The 20,223-nt window shown below is 39.7% G+C and overlaps 1 protein-coding gene across 1 annotated transcript; it reads right to left on the bottom strand.

Moving 5' to 3' along the window:
* Window positions 1-474: 474 nt before the first annotated feature.
* Window positions 475-16,981, bottom strand: LOC121191112 (transmembrane protein 164). The gene is made up of 6 exons (XM_041052190.1): window positions 16,153-16,981; window positions 8,966-9,015; window positions 6,752-6,818; window positions 5,267-5,345; window positions 2,646-2,746; window positions 475-2,029 (listed from the first exon to the last, which is right to left on the bottom strand). The coding sequence occupies exons 1-6, from the start codon at window positions 16,588-16,590 to the stop codon at window positions 1,823-1,825; spliced, it is 942 nt and encodes a 313-aa protein (XP_040908124.1). The 5' UTR covers window positions 16,591-16,981; the 3' UTR covers window positions 475-1,822.
* Between the last annotated feature and the right edge of the window lie 3,242 nt (window positions 16,982-20,223).

The following is a 20,223-nucleotide window of genomic DNA, read 5'->3' on the forward strand; positions in this document are numbered from 1 at the left end:
ATACCGCTCTAATGTCTGCTCAGCAAAGCTTCATGTTTAAACTCCACAAAGCCACCAAATTGTTTCTGCACTCGTGATGTGCAAAGCTTTTCAGTGTCCTGAATCACTGGCCAGGCTAACTGATTAGCTTATCTGCTGGCTTGTTTCATACTTAGTGTACAGACATCAAAGTGCTATCAATTTATTCATCTAACTCTCTGCAAGAAAGCGACTAAGCATATTTCCCAAAATGTCAAACTGTTCAATAACTTACAAGTCATTTTCAAGAGTTACTTGTAGCATTGTAAGGGCTGTTCACTGAAACAAAACAGAAATATTCCAGGGAAGTATCAAGTAAAAAGTAGTAAGATTTCAGTATTTAATCTACACAAATTCTAAATCTAAAGGTAAGAATGACAAAATGTAAACAATATAACAAAATATAACCAGAACATGGTCAGAAAAGATGCCACATAAATACACAGGAGCTATGGTCAACATCACTTTTATTGTCAATACAGCACATACACTCAAACCGAGAAATACAAAAGTTTGTCTTATCCCTTCTTTACAGTGAAGTTTACAGTATATGCTACAGGAATAAACATATCCCTCATACTTGAAATGTTCTATACCCAGACCAACATATTCCAATGATTAAATTTAGTTAATACTTTCTTTCGCATGGATAGTCAACAAATGACTCAAAGTGACTTCATGCAGGTCATGATGCACTTTTTCAAAAATATGGAACTGAGGTCGTGACTCCTTGCAGTCATAGTGGTGGAGTGAATTCAGGAAGCCTTGTGAGATTAACTTGACGATCAAGCGACAAATTGTATTCAAGTGTCATTATGCACGAATCCAGCCCAGATACATATTTTGTCAAGATCTGTTCTATCTTGGCAAACAACACATTCATCCTAGAGACTCACTAAGGTTATACCTCACTGAATGTGGTCCAATATCACCATAAAATAACATAGACAAAACAAAAACAAAAACAAAAACATCATAACCTCCTTGGCAGAGGTAATAATAACATCCCAGTGTAGATCCATAAATCCTCATTCATCACTTTGAATCTCAGCATGTAATAACATCCTCACGTCCCCTGATTATCACAACTGGAATGATCGGGAAAGGGCTGGAGACAGAAACGCCAAAGAGGCCACTTACAATGACGCTTTCGTAACTTCTGTGTGTGTGTGTGTGTAATGAAGTGAGAACAGAGGGACGCCATAAATAAATTTCTTTCATCAGTCATGACAACACTTAGAGGTGATCATCAAATATGTTAAACCAAAATCCTCCAACTATACAAGCAATAACTTCTACAACAGCTCACATTCACAATCTGTTTGAGACAAATAAAATGGCAGCTTTACAAACTAACATAGATCTAGCGTAACTACCACATAAAAAAACTGAAAGTGTAACAACTGCAGATCAGTAGTGACATTTTGATGACTCCTGTTTTTCTGTCCTTAAAACAGTTACGAAAAGGCAGCTTGAGAAATCACCCACAAATTCACTTACATGTTTCTGGAAATTGTATTCCAAAAAAAAAAAAAAAGAAAGAAAAGCAAAGGCTAGATCTGGCCAACTTCACAATGCTAACTACCAGCCTTAAATTGCCTATAACGTCTGTGCATGCAAGCCAACTACAACACTAAAAGAATGACACATTGATTCACTGGCCCTGAAATGCTCACTTGTTTCAGTAAAACAGATGGTAAGTCTAAAAAGATGCATTAAAATGTTGCTTTAAAAAAAAAAATCTGCATGATAAGAGCAGGCATTTAGAGTGAAAGGCTAGGTCTGTGTGCATTTTCGCGGACATTCAGTCAACTTTCTTGCTGCGCAGTCGGAGTGCGTCCAGCAGGTATCGGCAGACGGAGCCGGTGTGTTGCGAGAGGAGTGTGAGGACTTTCCCGTGAATGAGGGTCAGCAGGGTCTGGTGACCTGTCGCCCAAACCCGGTACCAGGGCCCGTAGAAGGGATCGGACACAGCCGGGCACAGCATGTTGTTCAGGTTGACCTCAGTCACCTGGAGGGGAACAGACAGACAGACAGACAGGTTGAGTGAGTCCTAACATGATGCTAATACCACTCAGAATAATAAGTACTACCCGGCTGGATAATGAGCTTTTACCACATGTCATGGTTGAATTCACTGGATTTTTATAATCATTAATTTCTGCTAAATTTCTGCTCTAAAAAACTAAAAATCACCCATTCACACTACTACTTATTTTCTGGACTGTGCCCCTTAGCAAACATTTTCTAATTTTGCACTGTGGGAATAGGTGTGTAATAAGCTGCAGCCTTCACCTTTTCAGTTACTGTTACACTCTTCATTATGATGTAGCCGTGTAAGCACTTAGGTACACTTCAGTTTGTATTATTTATTTTAACTAACATACCAAAATACAGATCGATCAATAAACCTCTCTGATGCAGTGTCACTTCTTTGAAGCACAGCTTTATAGTGTTAGATTACATTTCAATGTACTCCTGTTGACCACACCTGTGAATAAATAGAGTAGTAATCGTTTTCCCAGGAGATGAAACCACTGACACAAGTGTTGATGGTTTGATCCCTACACACACGTACTGTGCATAGTGAAATGTCATGTGATGCCCAGCAGAGGGCTCCATCTTACCAGGCCAAGGACCTGCAAGAACAGGAAGTGATAGAGGAACAGGATGCCGGTGGAGAGAAGAGCCCACCACATGTCCCCGAGGGGTTCAGGCTTGTATACACCTGTAAACACAAACACTCATTAAACATCTGGGTGGGGAGGGGGGGGGGGGGGGGGGGGGGGGGGGGTTATTCTAGAAAGCTGGTTTAACAAACTCTGAACTTAATCCTAAACTCAGAGTTGACGAAGAATCAGTTGATCAGACACAGTCAACTCTGAGCTAAGTGCGTGGTGAATGAAAAAAACAAAAACAAACATTAATGGAGCACCGATACTGCGTTTCACCACGGTAACGAGTAAATAAAGAGCAGAGCCTCCGTTTAAATCCAGTGGAGCCAGAAAGATTAATGTGAAACAATGAACATTTATCTTTAAAACACAGAAGCAGCAGCAGCAGTGAAAGAACCTGAGCTGGAAAAAAAAACATCATTAAGTTCACCCTATTACATTTTATGCAGCATAGTGCAGGAATCCTACTGTTTGTTTGATTAAATGCTTATTTATTCAGCTGTAACCTGACGGGGACAGAGTGCTGCTGGCAGCAAAACACCAAAATGCAGATCAAGCAGATCTTTAGTTTATTTATAGACCTATGATTGTAAAGTCATAGTCTGATCCAGTTGTGATTTTCATTATTTGATGAAAAGAGATTGATTTGTTGGTCCTTCCACTGATGACTGCTGACTGAAAGAAATTCAGCCCTGGACTTATCCACTGGGACCATGATGGTTCACTGGCCCACTGGGTTTTGTCCCAGAATGCCCGACGACCAGTACACCGCTGAGCTAGTCTCTTTGCCTCTGCCATGATGTTTGCACTGAGAATACGAGCTAGCTTCTTCTTATAGCTAGCTGAAGACCCATAGTTGGCGGTGCGTGACGTAGTGTTGCAAAGCATTACGCACTTCTCCCAGGAGATCGTACCTGCTCTGCCCAGGTTACACAGAGAAAGAACAGGTGTTCAGGGTGCAGAGTGGGAATGAAAGAGGCATCATCCTCTCTATTACAAGTCAGTGTAGCATCAAAATGATTTTGAAGCTGCTGTTCTAAGGTAAAATAGCTGCATAATGCTGCTTTAAAGTGATTTGTGTTTCTCCTCTCAGGGTTTAACAAACAAGTTTTCTCTAAATCCCATTTTGTAGAATACCCCACTGAACCAGCTTGTAGGTGAAAGAGAGCACACAGGATGTATCTTCTGTGCCAGCTCTGTCCACCTGTTTTTACTTTGTGCAAATACGAAAAACCAAATGCTGTTTCAATACACTTCTCTCATACTCATTAGAGCACCAGGTGACCACAGCAAAACCAGAAATAGAACTGGTTTTTCTTGTTTCCTATTGGTGGAAGTAATGACAGCAGTGCAGAGAGAAAACATCACCATTTAATTCAGTTTAACTAGAACAACAAACTTTTCATTTTGTTGGCCTCCAGTGTTACGTTACTAATGAACATTGAAGCACTTCTGTCTGAGTGTTGACAGCTGTGCTACACCCTGGATAAATCTCTCATTTACCTGACCTACCAATTCTAATGAACTTGTCAGAGACACACTCAACCTTGTAAATGGTGTTTTTAGGTTGTGTTTAAACCTTTAATCATTCCGCCTACGTCCTGGTTCATCTTTACACCTGGGAACTGTCCCGTGTGACTTCTGTCCTCTTGCATTTTTCCACTAGGCGACTCTGAGGGCAACTCAACAGCTGTTTCTAGGGGAAATACTGTATATGCATCCGCTGCAGTTTATCCAGATACGCCTTCGTGTTGTTCAGCAGTCTGATTTTATTCACTTCATGCCAAAAGGAAATGCAGTACGCAGGATAATGATGCAGCTGCAGAACTTGAGGTGTTGTTGTTTATATCACTGTCACACCAGTCAAGGTATAGCAGAAAATCAGAAGTGACAAAAAAGGCCATCCATGAATTTACTGACATTTCCATCACATTTTTGTCAATACCTTCCAGCTGTATTTAACAATATTTCTACTATATTTCAACTAACGTGGCCTGAAACCAGTTAAGCAGCAGAAAAGTGGCGCTGGGTGAATTATCCAATCGAAAAATAATGAATTAATTGCAGCTAATTTCAGCTTTTGCTCAAACTGACATTTGCTCATTATTAGATGACAAGCTTTTTAGCTACTGGGGGCTAGCAATAATATTATTACTACTGCTAATAATAATACATAATAACTCTTAGAGCAGCCTCCTGCACACACAGTCCACAGTTGCATCAGTCCCACTTGTAGTTAATAGATGTACTGCTACTATAAGTATAATGAACTTTGTCTACTGTAGCTAGGACATGGGGTTTTTTTTTATTTTCTCTTCAGTAGCATGTAGATCTTTGTAACAGACAAAACAACAGTGCAAAACAATGTGGGCATTATACCAGAGGAATTAACCGAGGCAAAGAAAGAGCCGGTATCTATAGCAACTCAAACGCTATCAACAAAAGGGAATCCATCCGGGGAGATGCCATGGTGTTATAACCTTGCCTGGTTGGCATGTGAAAGGTATTTCTTCATGGGTGACAGTGGAATGGAGACAACACAAGTGTGATTAAAAAAAAAAAGAAACACCAACCTCCTTTCCTGAAAAGGTATATAGGCACCAGGTACAGCATGGAGTGCTGGATGTAGTAGATCTCCTTCTCGAACGGTAGCTGTGGAGAGAATAAACTATTTCAGTTCTTTAACAACACACATCAAAGACGGTCCACAGGCAGAGCTGGGCTCTTCATTTGCTCTGAGCCTGATAGTTTTATTTGGACGTTTTACTGTTTGTACTACGAGATAAAGAAGCTCCTGAACATTTAGTGATTATATCTGTTTATAATCTTAAACTTGTAGACAGACATTTCCTGCACTCTGAGCATGTGACGGTCTGATGACCTCAGACCAGCATTCAGTGAGTACAGGCGAAGTCAGGGCTGTTTTGACTCATCTTCAGCCACTTTTCTACTACTTGTGAAAGGAAGTCATCAGAGGGTGTGAGCAGCTGAGAACAGAGAGCCCTATGTGACCTGTCATCAGCAGAATCCTCAGCCTCTCTGAAATGTGAGAAGACTAGTGTGTACAAAAGATAGATAAAAACTGTAAATAGGTAAATAATGGACTACTTTAGCAAATGTACTACTTATTAATGAGAAAAGAAACTCACAGACTTTAGGACTGGAAATAGTAAATATTAATGGTGTAATGCCAAAAATAAATTATTTAGCGTTTTTGTGTAGTTAGGTCAGAGATCAGTGCTTTTAATCAATAAAAACAATTAAATTGTTCTCTGTAAAGCTGTACCATTACGTATTATATTTTCAATACACATAAACTACAATTTAATGCTTTTACAAGAAGATTTATGAGGATCTGATATAAATTGCTTTTTCAGTTCCGAGAAAACAAGGTTTTTAGTTGATAATGAAATAAAGTTATGGCAGAAAACCTTTGATTTACTTAGGTAAGAACAGTTCTGTAGTAAGAACATTCGATCTTTACTGGGTTCACGTTAGAACTGGACACTTTTTTTTCTTTCTTCTCTTTTAAAGTTCAAACTGTCCAAACTTGATTTCATTTAAGCAAATAGAATTTAAAGTTGGGGTGTTTTCTGCTGCATCTGGTCTTTGTGTGGAGCTGTCAGTGAAAGCCTGTCACGCAGGCAGTGCTCCCGGATCTGATTTCCTCAGATTTCCTTCACTGAAACAGCGAATTTCCATCATCAATCAAACTGATACTTTCTGCCACTTCCGACTTTTTGTCTTCTGTATATTAGAATTTGTTCTTCAGATTAATGCTCTGGTAGAGACACTACATTTATTTAAACATTCATATAAATGTCACATTTCTTTTGACAAGCAAGAGATAAAATGTCACGAAGTAGTCTCTTTAAACATTTCAAAGCTAAGTGATAACACTTGCTCTCTTGTCGAGCTGTCATGAAAAGTGAAATATATGGATAATGAAGAAGAATTCTTTCCTTGTTAACTTCAGAAACAGAACAAAGACTTGCACAGGCCTAGCTGTCAATGAAATCAAGGCTTTACTGGAAATATTTCCAGTGCTAGTTACTTACCAGTCTGGTGTTGACTACAGGAAACATTAAAGCCAGTAACGCACCATTCAACATGTGGACCTGCAGCCTGTAAGCACACAGGGGAAAAACATAAGCCGATGATAATTAGACATCAGACATTAAACTGTCATTCAAACATCTGATAAACGTCACGCCCTCCACCACATCTGTCTGAGACTAGACCAGGAAACTTTAAACAATTATATCCACATTCAACACATCATTGCATTACTGACACATTAGCTCGACTCGATTAGAGCTGATATATGCACAGAAGAGCAGGTGGAGGAGCAGATTATGTTCTATGTTGCTGAAAAAAAAAAAAAGAAAAATTAATCAGAGTCCTCCCTGATGCTGTTAGCAGCAGCTGTCTCTCAGGTCAGTACCTTTCGGGAATGTTGATTTTGAGAAGTCAGGTCACTGATGGTTCAGGCAATCATAACAAGTACGTTGCAGAGACTCTACATTTCTACGATCCATTAAGAAATCACACAAAGTCGCCATCGCGATTCTGACAAATTACCATTTCTAGCTATTCAGTCATAATTAGTATAATTTAGATCCATTTCAGCCTTTGGTTAGCACACATTCTGCAGCTGCTTCCATCTTCCACTCACCATTCAGTGCACTCACACAGCCTGTCTGCTCCTGCAGACAGAGGGAGTGTGATGCTCGTTCAGTTAACGTCTGCACATACAACATGAGGATAAACAGTTTATTTTGACCAAGAATTATTCAAAGAGCCACCACATGTAAAAAGCCAGGAGTTTATGTGTCAAAGTGTGGACCTACATCCGTCTCCTCTGACTGCTCTTTTTGTCAAAAGAGACAAAATAACTGTTGTGACAGCTAAGGTCGCAGGGAAAACAGCGGTATTGTAGGAATGTCAGTTCAAATAAGCCCGGCTGTCACTCTGGGGGCCTCCGAACCTTTCTGGGGAAAACAGTCTGCTTCATTCAAATTCAAATTCTCTACACTTATTGATCATTGACTATGTTTAAAAATATGTTTTAAAAAAAGTTTCTTCAGTTCTTGAAAACACCTTTTAGTATGTATAAGTTCTACTCTCCGCCACAATCAATACTTAGGTCAGGACATGAATCGCTGATACTGTTGTGCTGTGGTAGAAACAGAGGGGAAGAGACTGCTGCAGATACATCAGTTACTCTTCTGTTCAGCTTCTCGTGTAGGGTTTGCTGTAGTATTAACCAACTCTTGCTGTTACCAGGGTAACCAAAGATGTCACTAAATCAGCCAGGACTGAAATCTGAGGGATTTTGAAGATGCATTCCTTATTTAAAATCAGTGCGTATGGGTTTTTTTTTTCTGCACTGTCATCTTAGGTACTGATGGCATTGATTGCACAAATACTGTGCAGGAACACTTGACTTTTCACGTTTTGTTCCAGATGCATATAAAACACAATATTTAAACTAGAATTGTCAATCTCCTGAACCGGGATAGAAATTAATATATGCATTTTTCATGGGAAATAGCCCTGACATATCCAGTAAGCTGATCCAGTATTATTGAAACTAGTCTGCTGTGTGAAATAAGATCTTGGCCTGATGGATAAATATTATTTCTCTGAACTGGCGTACTTAAGTATTTTTTTTGTTTTCCCAGTATGAGAGTGTTTCATAAAGCTTCTCTGACTCACAGCTTTATTTTTTAGTTGTCTGCTTTACAGCCATTTCAGGCAAGACACAGCTACAGCTTCAGACTCCCATGGGCGACAGCAACAGAAAGCGACCCTGCTTGTATTTATTTCTGCGTAAATCCCACATCGTGCTCCCTCTGGTAAAAACACAATCATTTCTCCTGAATAATTAACTGCCCAGACCAGAGTAGTTGTTGAGGAGAGGGGACTATAAACCCTGGAAAATTCATTACAACGAAATTGTAAAAACCCAATTTACGCCGTAGAAGTGTGCAAGTAATTACAATCAGTGTGGCAATTGTTTTCAAATGAAAATAAAATCCATGTTTAATTTGGGTCTGCCTTTATACTACGTTCAAGATTCACAATGATGACAGGTACCGCCTACGGCAGGCTGAAATGGAGGATGGGTGGAGGTTCAATGATGCAAGAAACTGTGAGGGCAAAGCCCTTTTAATAATTAGCACTTCAGCACAACAGATCTGCCACTGCTCAGTTTTACTGAATATGACAAAGGCCAAAGGCAGACATGAGCCAGGGGTAAATATACTCACCTAAATACAACCATCGCTGTTTTACATGGCGGGCAGGCCAACAGGAAGATCTGTTGAGGAGAGCACAGAGAGAAATGAGAAATCACATTATCACATTAAACACACAGTCATTACCGAACAGCTTGAATGCTGCAAGAGCTTCCAGTGCTCAGCGCTGTAAGTACAGAAAATGAACAAATTGCTTTAACAGGTTTTTATTAATATAATAAGAACAGCGGCCTTGAACAGAGCTTCCCACTGGCAACTGTACAGTACTTTGTGCTTCAGAGCAAGAAAAACAAAATGCAGAGTTAAGACAAGACTCTGGGTAGTCACAAAATTAGATTAGAAATTTAACGCATTTAAGTGGTCGACTGAACCAACCTATGACTCATTGCTTATGAAACTGGGAGGGCAGAAATAAGTTTCTGTTGTGGAAGAGCACAGACAGGGACGTGTAAAATGTACTTAATGATTGTGTTAAAAATGCAAACCTTGGATTTATGAGTCCAGGTTAAATTCCCAATACAATCACAAATGTTTTCCCTAAAACCTGCATATTCACAGCTCCAAGCACAGGCTAGTGATATTTTGTTTAAAACCAAACGTATACATTTGAAATTCCTGGTGTCAATATTTATTTGTTCTTGAGAATACAGGTTACAATCGATGTGGCTTGTAGGAATACATCTCATCTGCGCTCAGTGACTGTGTTATTGGGGCCTGGAGGTTGCTGCAAAACATGGATTGGTTCAAAACACCATCTGACACGAGAAAGAGTTGGTTTGCCTGGAAGGCTGAGGCTAGAAACAGAATTTCAAGAAAGCAATTTACTTTAGATTTGTTGTACAACTACCCACTGGCCAGGGAACTTTGAGATACGTCTTAGTGATTGATGTGCTGTGCACCTATTAACTCGTATTAACCTGCACTGCACTGATTGAACACAACTAAAGTTTATTTCGAGAAGAACTCCTTGCAGAGTAACAAATGAAAGCTTTTAGCCCAATATGGGATTAATTAAATGTATAGTCTTTAACATTTAATTTTAACATCACATTTTCTCTATACTTAAATGTTTTCCAGGTTTTTTTTTTCATTCTACCTTGTGAAAATAAATAATCGACGAAATCTTTATTGTTCATATTTATATCCAAGGATTGAAATTATATATGAAAGTGGTTTATATATAAGTAAAATGATAAAAGAAGGATTATCTCTGTCAGCAACCATTGTGCAGTGTGTTTGTGATCATGATGCCTGTGATCTGGATCCTGTGTCTCATGTCAGACATCGAACCAGTTACACAAAGCTCTCTCATATGGAGCCCCAAAATGTTCAGTATTAAATAAATAAAAAGGACATTATGAAATAAACATGCAAGTATTCAATATTAAATAAATAACTAAGCAGTTATGGAATAAATAATCACGTGGAGACCTGTCACTTCTATTTCATCACACTTTATTTCATAATATAAGTGGTACTGCCATCGCCCTGTCACGTGTCTCTTTCCTCTTAAGGTAATGAGCTCAACAACTGTTTCCAGATTTAGCCTGTTCCATCAGGAAATAAAAACAGACTTTTAAATAAAAATATGTCTGTTCTGAAATCAAAAATATACCCAATAAGACTCTGTTATTATCACAAGAATAATGTGATAAGGTTTTATTATAATGAGCTGAGTTTTAAAGACTTGTTTTTAAAATTATTACACAAATTGTTGTTTCATTTATTGACGTTACACAAGTTGGTTGTGATTATTTATGTCATAATCATGTATTGTATGTTGAACACCTTAGGGCTTCATAATTTTACAGCATGAACAAACCCACAAAAAAGTTAATAGTAAACATTATGCAGATATTTTCAATATGAACAAGACCTGATAAGGTGCTAAAAGTGAAGCTACATTTCACCCAAAGCTTATTTTGCAAATGTAAAACACTTGCATGTGAACATATTTCCTGTTTAGGACAGTAATATAACTCTGGGCTCCAGCAGTCACATCCTCTCCACTGCATTTTCATTGTACACAAGAAAAGTGACTTGGAAATGGATTTCATGCAAATTACCCAGCAAGTTGCTCCTGTCAATAAAAACTTGTCTGACCAGTGGTGACTGTTCACAGTGAGACTGATTAAATAATCCCTGTGTAACGTGTTGACGCACAGTTGTCAACATGAAATTGGTTCGGTTATTTCAAGACTATTTAAGTATAAGCCAGTGATGGATATACATCCTGAGATTTTAACGGATGGATAATATACGTTTATCTGATCCACTGTGTTAGTACACAATCCTTGCATATTAAATACAGTACTTAAAACAAGTGTCAGCCAAGTAGATTAGTCTATTTGTAAAGATATATAATGATATAATGATTAGAAATGCTGTGAAGCTGAGTCTAAGTCGCCTGAATGTTTGGATCATTCACGCTAAGCAAACTTTTCAGACATCTTGTCCACATAAATTCATCTTTGATGTCATTTATGTCATTAACTGCCAAATCTAACAATGTTGATATTACATTAAGACTTAACAGTATGTGTTGTATTAGTCCTTGAGCAAGGGCAGGCATTTCCTGCCATCTGCTTGTACTCTTGACGTTTCTAAATTTGCCAAAATGTGTTGAGTCTGCTTAATTCTGAACAGAATTTCATTTTCAATTTATTCGGCTCCAAAAACGGTTTTTAACAGCTCCAGGAAACTCCAACTCACTAACTGGCAGCTAAATAGGTGTTATTTATGTTTGTGGTTTTGCCCGCAGCTCTCTTGAAAATGCTGTCAATTAATGTTAAGTGCTTATTACAGGTGAAAGTTGATCAGTTTAACATGAAACCTCCCTGGAGCTTATTCCACGGGACAAAGAAAAGGGATATTTGTGTGCAGTGTGAGTTTCTATCATGCAGTTGTTGTTGATGTTATATGCATCTAGTAAATTTCGGCCGTTACTTTGTCTTTATGTAAGTTTCAATGTTTTCCTCAGTACATATTTTCCCACCAACAGATGCAGAAAACAATGATTCTAAACTCATACTTCTGAACACTCGATGTAAGCCTGACCTCCACAGTGCTTACAGTACTGTGTGCTTCACACTGAAATAATATGATAAAGTCATTTACACTCTCTGGGTAATGATTTCTTGACATAAAAGACAGCAAATGCAAGACTGTACGTGAGCTTCTTCAACCCGGCCTCATGCACGATCACCGTAATGAGTCAAACCAGCCTTGACGCTGTTGTTGCAGCATAAAAGACACAGTTAACTCTAATGGTGGTTTCTCTCTATTAATTTTACTGCTGAAATATAAATTTCTCTGTAGGTAGAACAGGCTGAAACATAACACTAACATCTTTCCTGTTCCCTGAAGTGGTTCTGCACAGCATCAACATCTGCTCAACAACAACAACAACAAAAAACAAACAAATCCTTCATTGTTGTACAGCAACTTCAAAGTAAAAGCACAGCTGTAACTGCATAGCACCAATAACGATACCCACTCCTGCCACAGCCTGTTCACCGTGCTGCCGTCTGGAAAGCGATACAGAACCGCTGCCGTTCTGTACCACCAGACTCCGGAGCAGTTTCTTTCCTCAGGCTGTGAGACTAATGAATTCATCCTCCACACTCCACCACAAAAATAAGTTTTATTTTCATGACTTAATTATTTATTCATTCATTTATCTGAGTTTTTTTTGGGGGGGGGAGGGGTGTACAGGAGCATAAGGGACTACTTCTGTTGCATAACAATAATTAAACTGAATCTTGAGCAATGATCTTTGAAGAAGGAAAACTGTTGAAAAAAAAAGACTAACAGCCTTTTTATAGATTGACAGACCTCATTACTGATAAGGTACACTTCCTTTTTATAAGTGTAAGAGTCATGAAGTAATACAGTTTTAGTGCTTTCAGTATAATCTGAATGACTGAGTCAACAATCTGTTCTGCTGGGTGTTATTGCTACAGCTGATAAATGTGTAATATATTTAATGACAATGCTGATACTGGAGTCTGTTATATTGATTCTAAATGTTCGCTACACACAGCTTGTTAACAGCATGGGTACTTCGATTTGAAGGCAAGCTCTCAGTCAGTGTAGCAAAGACAGAGCACAAAGTTTTGAAGTTCATTTCTGCAGCGTTACAGTATTTTAAACTTCTGTTAAACCCATTCAAAGCTGCTGCTGAAACACCCGAGGCCAGTTTCAAACAGAGAGCACGAGAGCCTGCCTACCAACATGTGCTAAAAGGAAACTGCCCACTCAGTTTGGGATATTGTGTATGTAAACACTACAAAAACAAATTCTACTTCCTTAACCTGTTCAATCATTCCTGACCCTCCACAATGACGGAAAGCATTTCTACCGTAATGACCAATGCAACCATTCAATACAGCAGCGTGAATCATGATAAAGGTTACATTCACAGCAGCCTTTAATAACAGTCTTAGCATTTGTGAAGATCGGATTTTTGTTTTGTAGTGTGGGAGGAATAAATGCCGCTTTAGATAGTCCTGACACATAGACGTTACAGCTGTTACAACAGCTTTAGGCTCTCAATGTACAGAAGGGGTAAAATCTAAATCTAATCTGCAAGTTCACAATGTCTCGGCCCTGTACATTATCAACAATCATAAACATAGGAAGAAAGAAACTGTAGATAAATGAAGAAAACTCACGTGACATATATAAATACATTTATAATAATTATACCGATAAAAAGCAGTGCTAAGCCCTGACAAACCCAGATATGTCCATCACATCCACACTGCATGATCTCTGCTGTTTGATTTGTTTGTTTATAGAACCCCAACCTCATCCATGGAGCTCAAAGGAAAAAGCAGAACAGTAAATTGATCAGCGATCAATCTGAGGAAGACGAAACAGACCTCTGTGTTGTCAGATGTGAAATGTCAGCAAGGTGTGTGTGTGTGTGTGTGTGCAGTGTGGGACATATACAATCTGTGAAGTAAGCATCAGTAGTCTATGTAAGTATTTAGTAATAATACTGGCACTGATCTTCAATCCAATATAGAATATGTAGAATTTATTAACATTAGCTATTATTAATGAAACATTCTAGCAAACAAGCTGCTGTGTAAAGACACTGATATGACACAGCATGTAACCTGCTGCAGCATGGCGACACAGTCAAGTGGATATGTTCTTTTCAACCACAGTCAGATAAAGTAGATGCCTGTGCAGATTACTCAAGGACTGTAGCAACTTCAGCTACAGCAACATTTGATTCTGTAAATCTCACCAAGCCCCATGGGAACTTTTATTACTTTTCAGCTGATAAAAAATGTTCTCATAATTCTGGAGTTCTTGCTCTCGTTTCCAGTTGTACTGTTTTTATGAATAGCTGCTGGGTTATCAAGCTGGACCTGAGCTTTCCCTCAGGTCTGAAACACATTAAAAATGTACCACACCCATGTCCTGTAGATTCGCCAATTCTGACGAAGACCCGGTGAGTAGAGTCAGACCACAAGATGAGTCAACCACCAGTACTAGGCTGTAACCTATTCTACACATAATAAATCTCATTCCTGTCTACGCATGGTGGAATCTTTACAGTGCACCACCGAGCCTGCAAACGTCATTTTCAACAAAGCAAAAATGCATTACACATTTCCTGTTCCTGATACAATCAAAGCTCCAGAAAGCCTCTTGTCTTACTCCCTGCAATAAATAAAGTTCTGGACACAAACCCCTGCAGAGCTGCCCTGTTGATAGAAACAACACCCTCCTGTTAAACACTTTCAAAAGTGAAAAGAGAAACTGTAGCACAAATTATTCTGTGTCATTTCCTTAATGTCCTCTTCTAATCACACTCAAGTGCCAGCATGCATGAGGAGTGCCTGCTGTGGATTATCTTAACCTTGGTCAACATACATTAAGGACATTTTGCTACCATCAGTCAATTCTTCATCACAGGCAGTGATTCATCAATGTCCACTGGATATCACGCCACCTCCATGTCATGTGACATAATGTAAATCCACTATGTGCTCCCCATATTTCATGTGCATGATCCAGTGCATTAAAATGCAGTTGGCAGTGACCTGTTACCATGACCTGTGGTGTGCAATCACGCAACATGAAGGTCAGACAAACAAGAGGCATGAAAAAAAAAAAAAAAAACATGCAGGTACTATACATTTCTATGACAGCAGAGCTTGTGGCCCCTTGAGAGCCTTTGTGCTGTTTGGAGCCATGATGGAGCCTCTGATTCAAATTTTAAAGAAACACAACACAACAAGGATATCATTCACTTTAATTTCTCTGCTCTTTCATTCAATTTTCAACTACTTCTCTGTGTGGTTACAAATTCAGCCTCTGCAGCTTTACAGCCCTTCATAACAGTGCCTCTTCCAGTCATAAACAATTATATGGGTTCAAATCAGATGACGCCTAGCTCCCGTTGCATAGCTCGAGGGCTGAACTTGAAACAACAGGTCTTATTTCATCGCAACACTCCCAGTCTGAAGTACCTTCGCAACACAGATGAGATTCATTTCAGATTAAGTCTCAAAAACAAGACTCCACACTGTCCTCTTTCACTGTGATTATTAATTTGAGACTCTGTTGTGTTTTTGAGTACCTTGATTTAAAGTGCAACATACATGAAACGTATTCAGCTTCTTCTAATTCTTTTCATTATTAAAGGCAATGTTATGATAGCCAGGGTTTGACTGGACCAGGTTAAGGGGTGAAAAAAGTCAAAAAGGCAAACTAAACAGGACCTAGCACCTCAGGTGTACACTCTGCAAACTGTACGCACATAAGATAGCCAATGAAAAACAAAATCTATGTTTTCCACTTTTTTGCTCTACAGATTCAAGTTCTGTGGGGCTCATGTGAAAAGCATGCTGATATGTATATCAAGGAAGCAGAAAGTGCTTAGGTAACAGAAATTGTATAATACCAGCCATGGTGTTTCACCATGCTGCAGATGGGTGAGGTCAGGCCAAGAGATAGTTGATGAAAACAGTGCCATCGAAGTCACCTAACACATTACAATGCACATTTTACACCACCAGTTTAACTCTATCATTCACTTTGGAGAAAAGGGAGATAAATACCAGTGTGTCTACAAACACATAAGATGGGTGTTGCTCAAACCGTTCACGGAGTGTACACAAACACACGCAGTCTCAACAAACACAGATCAGCCTCAGGCTCTGCTGGCGTGTCATCCTCACCTGGACCATGGTCACGACATGGCATGGATTCAGCAGATATATCACAGTCTTGGTCGCGAATTTGAACCCAACCTCCACTCCAAAAGTCATGCAGAGGGCAACCAGCAACAGGTTCTTGCCCAGACTATCCTCCTTCGCCTTTATGCAGTCTCTTCCCAGCACTTTGAGCTCTTTGGACAGGTTTATTTTCTTCAGTGCCACGCCGATCTCCACTAGGGAGATGAGGACGATGACCAGACTTTCACTGACGCGCTGCTGGGGCGCGATGAAGGCGGCACACTCGGGGCCCCCGTTGCCCTCAAACTTCGGGTCCACCCCGCCGTAGATCCAGTCTAACAGGCTGTATATGTTATATCTGGACATGTTCCTCTTCTCGTGTTGGAAAAGATACGAACAAGATGGGATAAAAGACGTAACACTGACTTCTTGGCGAAACATGAACTGCAAGATTTCCCTTTCGTAGCTCGTCTCGTGGTTCAGAGGTAGACATGTACCCACCGCCTTGGTGCGTTGTAGCTAGCTAAAACTACCTCATCCACTGACGGATGAGGAACTTCAGCTAGCAGCAGGAGGCAGCTGTGGTCAGAACTACCCGTAGCTGCTGCTGGTAGTGGCGGAGGTAGTGGTAGTGGTAGTAGCAAGCCTCTCTTTCCCCTTTCACGTCCTCAACATAATTAGCAACTAAACTAGCTAACGTGAGCACTCAAATTGGCATCGGCATCATATGAAGCAAGCGAGCACGCAGACTACGTGCTCATATCAAGCTACAACTCAGTTTGCTAGGGGGTTGAGTTAGCATGTGTTAGCAACAGCGCCGACACCGGATAGGTAGCTAGCTTAGCTACCAAACCTACCTTGCTGAACTACAGAGGGGAATGTGGGTTTATTTTATCCCGAGTTTAGTCTCTCAGGCTGAGAACAGCTGGTACACTGGGTGGCACTGATTCATTGGGAAAAAATGATCGTGTCAAGAAACTGTACCAGTAACTTCAAGAAGCAAGTAAAGGGGGACAGTTTCCCTGCTTGCTGATTAGCTTAGCTAATTATTCGCTGAATTCAGACGGTGACAATCATGTACACACATAAAAATTTAGATAGTGATATTAACTGTAAATTGCAACTAAACAGCTCAGTTCGCAAACGTGAGTTTAACAACATTGCCAGATGCCGATGCCGACTTTTATCGAATGTTCAAATGCAAATGTTCATTTACTGCAGACATCACCTTAACACCTTAACATCACCTTGACACACCTTATTCACTGCCTGGGAGTCAATATTGTGGGCATAAAATATCTCATATTACCAAGGAGGATTCTCTACACATGTGATGCTAGGGGATGGTGCGTTCATGAAAACTCCGTAATCTTCCAAGTTTCCTGTTGCGTTCAAGTAATTATTACCAGTGAAAGCAGACATGGGAATGTTTCTACTCAGATCCTCCACTGCTTCGGCAGTACAGGGGATCATCTGCGACACGACTATTGCTTTAATTTCACTCTACTAGTAATGAGAAGCTGTATGATAGCATTATTTTGTTGAAAGGTTTAATTCTCCACTGGGAAACATCTATGGTAAAGCGAGTCACTCGGTTCAGTGCAATACATAAAAATGATTTGCAGAAGAGAGCTTTGGGACCTATCAAGAGTTCTGTGCAATGATTTCCCTTCTGTCTTTAGCTACCCTTTATTTATAAAGTTTATGAATCACTGATGTAAGCCAGTTACAGTTTTTTCAGTGCACTATTTATTGCCTGATGTTACTACTATGCATTAAGGGAACATTTCAGACCCTGTTAAACCATCATGCATCTTCACTCAGGACATAAATAATGACAACAAACTCTCATAGTATTCCAGCAGGTTTCAGTGTGGAAAGTAAAACCAAATGTACATAAAATGTACATTCATCATCAACATGCAGCAGTGTGTGTCCTCCCTGCTCTCCCCATCTCTGCCTGAAGGCACTGTGGCATCTGTTATCTGCACAGTTCATGGAGGTCAGCTTTGATAGGGATCTCAACTTCTTCTTGAGCTGTTCCCTTTAATTATGGTAAGTATACAGTGATGGTATGACTGGTGAGTATAACCATAAATCAATATGAAAGTAATGGATAACTGGGGAGACTGTTTGTGGTAACTAATTTTTTTTTTTTAGTCATACACGATATGCTGCAATTCTTTAAGAATTAAACCAATAAAAGAACTGGTAACTGTGGGATACCTTCATTACTGCTAGAAGAAAACAGCCATCGCCATGGCCATTAACATGTCACTCCTCCGCTTGATTAGACTTTTCAACTGTCCTTACAAATACTTGACACCAAAACATAACTGGAGGTCATTGCATCACAGGTATCCTAGAAAATATGGACAAAAATGATCAAGGGCCACAACAATAGGTTGTATGATTTGGATCATGATGGGACCCAAATTTCTCCTTTGAAATCACTTCATTACATTTGAAGAAGAGGGATCAAAGTCTCATTGAAGTGAATTACAAAATAAGTACTTGCCAATATCAAAGTCCACAGAGAACTCATTTGTAAGCCAGTTTCCTCCATGCTCAATTGGCATTGTGTTTCCATCATAGCAGGGGGCAGCAACGTATGCACTCTCCACACTAATTGGTTTGGGATGCACTTCAGTATGGCAAATATTTTTCACAGGCACGGAAGGGGAGATGGAGTGGACTAAACAAGGGTGCAGGGAATGGACTGACATGGAATCGTGAGGGACGAGAAAAGAGGAGAAGTGAAAAAGCATTGGGATGCAGCTAATGTTTTCCCCACAGTGCCTGCTTTGGCTGGCCAGTGCTCAGTTTTTGAGATAACCACACGCTGACATAATTCCATTAGTGTAGGGCTGTGTGGAGCACTCTGTGTAGTGCAGGGCCCGTTTGAAAGCAAGTCCAGCATTCTGAGTGCAAATGACTCCATGGTGAAATGTTGTAATTGTGGCCAAAACTGCTTAACTATGCACGGTAAGGGAATACATGGCATTCTGGTTTGGTTGTAATGGTGGTGTAGAGGAAAAAAAAAAAACTGTGGCTGATTGTGTAATCAGTTTAAAGTCTCATAAAGTTATTGTATAAAAAAGATGAGCTTTATATGAAAGGATTTCTTAATGACATAATTCACTGATAAGCGAACAGAGATGACTCATCAAGAAGAAAAGGGGTGAAGTTAAAAATTAATATATGTATTAATATATAACAAAAATGAGAGGGCGTGCTCGCAGTACCAAACTATTCAGTAGACTTCAATACAAACCTGTTAGTTATTTTAATTCCTTAATTTCTGATAAACCTAATTTTAGCTTTGATGATGATGGTCACTCCAGTACAGTCTTATCTTTTCAAGGCTCATGTCACTTATATAACCACAGGTTTCTATTTAAGACACAGATGGACAAAGTGTCACCATGGATATGAGTGGTGTGACTTCGTTCAACCAGTCACAAGCGACCACCTCAGTCACGTTATTTTGGCTAATATTCTATTATTAGCAACGGGATATTATAGCCACAGAAAAGTGATAAACCTGGAAGACTCCAAAAAGGCCGCTGAGGTGAATCAGGCCTCTGTTCAAGGCGTTAGAGAGCCCGCTGACATTTGATAAGGAAACTGTCTCATCAGCAGACTCTTTCCCACACTTGCTGCCCAGAAAAATAAAATTGACCCCATTTTCAACATTCTTAAAAGGGTAATATAGTATGTTCTTTGACTCCCATAAGGGAAAATACTCTGCCACGGTTTACAAGCCAAAGTCAGCTATAAAGTCCAGGCCTCGCTTTAGGATGTGGAGAGGAACAGAAAGAGGGTCAGCTGGCCTCCCAGCACGTGATCCTGAGGGATAGAAAGTGAGCCGGTCTTCTGGCTCAAGATGCTGAACTAGGAGCAACTTACTGAAATCAAGACCCTTTGAGTCTGGTGGTAACACGTCAATTAGCTGAAGTTTGAGAGGACTGAGAAAGAACAGCAGCACAGCTTCAGTCATGGAGGAAAACTCTTTTTCAAACTCTTTAATGTACTTTGGGTTTGCTGATGTAGGTTCAAGCCAGCACTGTTTGT

The sequence above is a fragment of the Toxotes jaculatrix genome, chromosome 12, assembly GCF_017976425.1.
Source record: "Toxotes jaculatrix isolate fToxJac2 chromosome 12, fToxJac2.pri, whole genome shotgun sequence".
Lineage (NCBI taxonomy): Eukaryota > Metazoa > Chordata > Actinopteri > Toxotidae > Toxotes > Toxotes jaculatrix.

Bases quoted from the DNA above. Each gene is read 5' to 3' on its own strand.
- LOC121191112 (XM_041052190.1), bottom strand. From the start codon at position 16,590: ATGTTTCGCCAAGAAGTCAGTGTTACGTCTTTTATCCCATCTTGTTCG. The intron at 2,747-5,266 runs GTTGGTGTTTCT...TTGTGTTTACAG, and splicing joins ATACCTTTTCAGGAAAGGAG to GTGTATACAAGCCTGAACCC. The intron at 2,030-2,645 runs GTAAGATGGAGC...GTTCCCCTCCAG, and splicing joins TCTTGCAGGTCCTTGGCCTG to GTGACTGAGGTCAACCTGAA.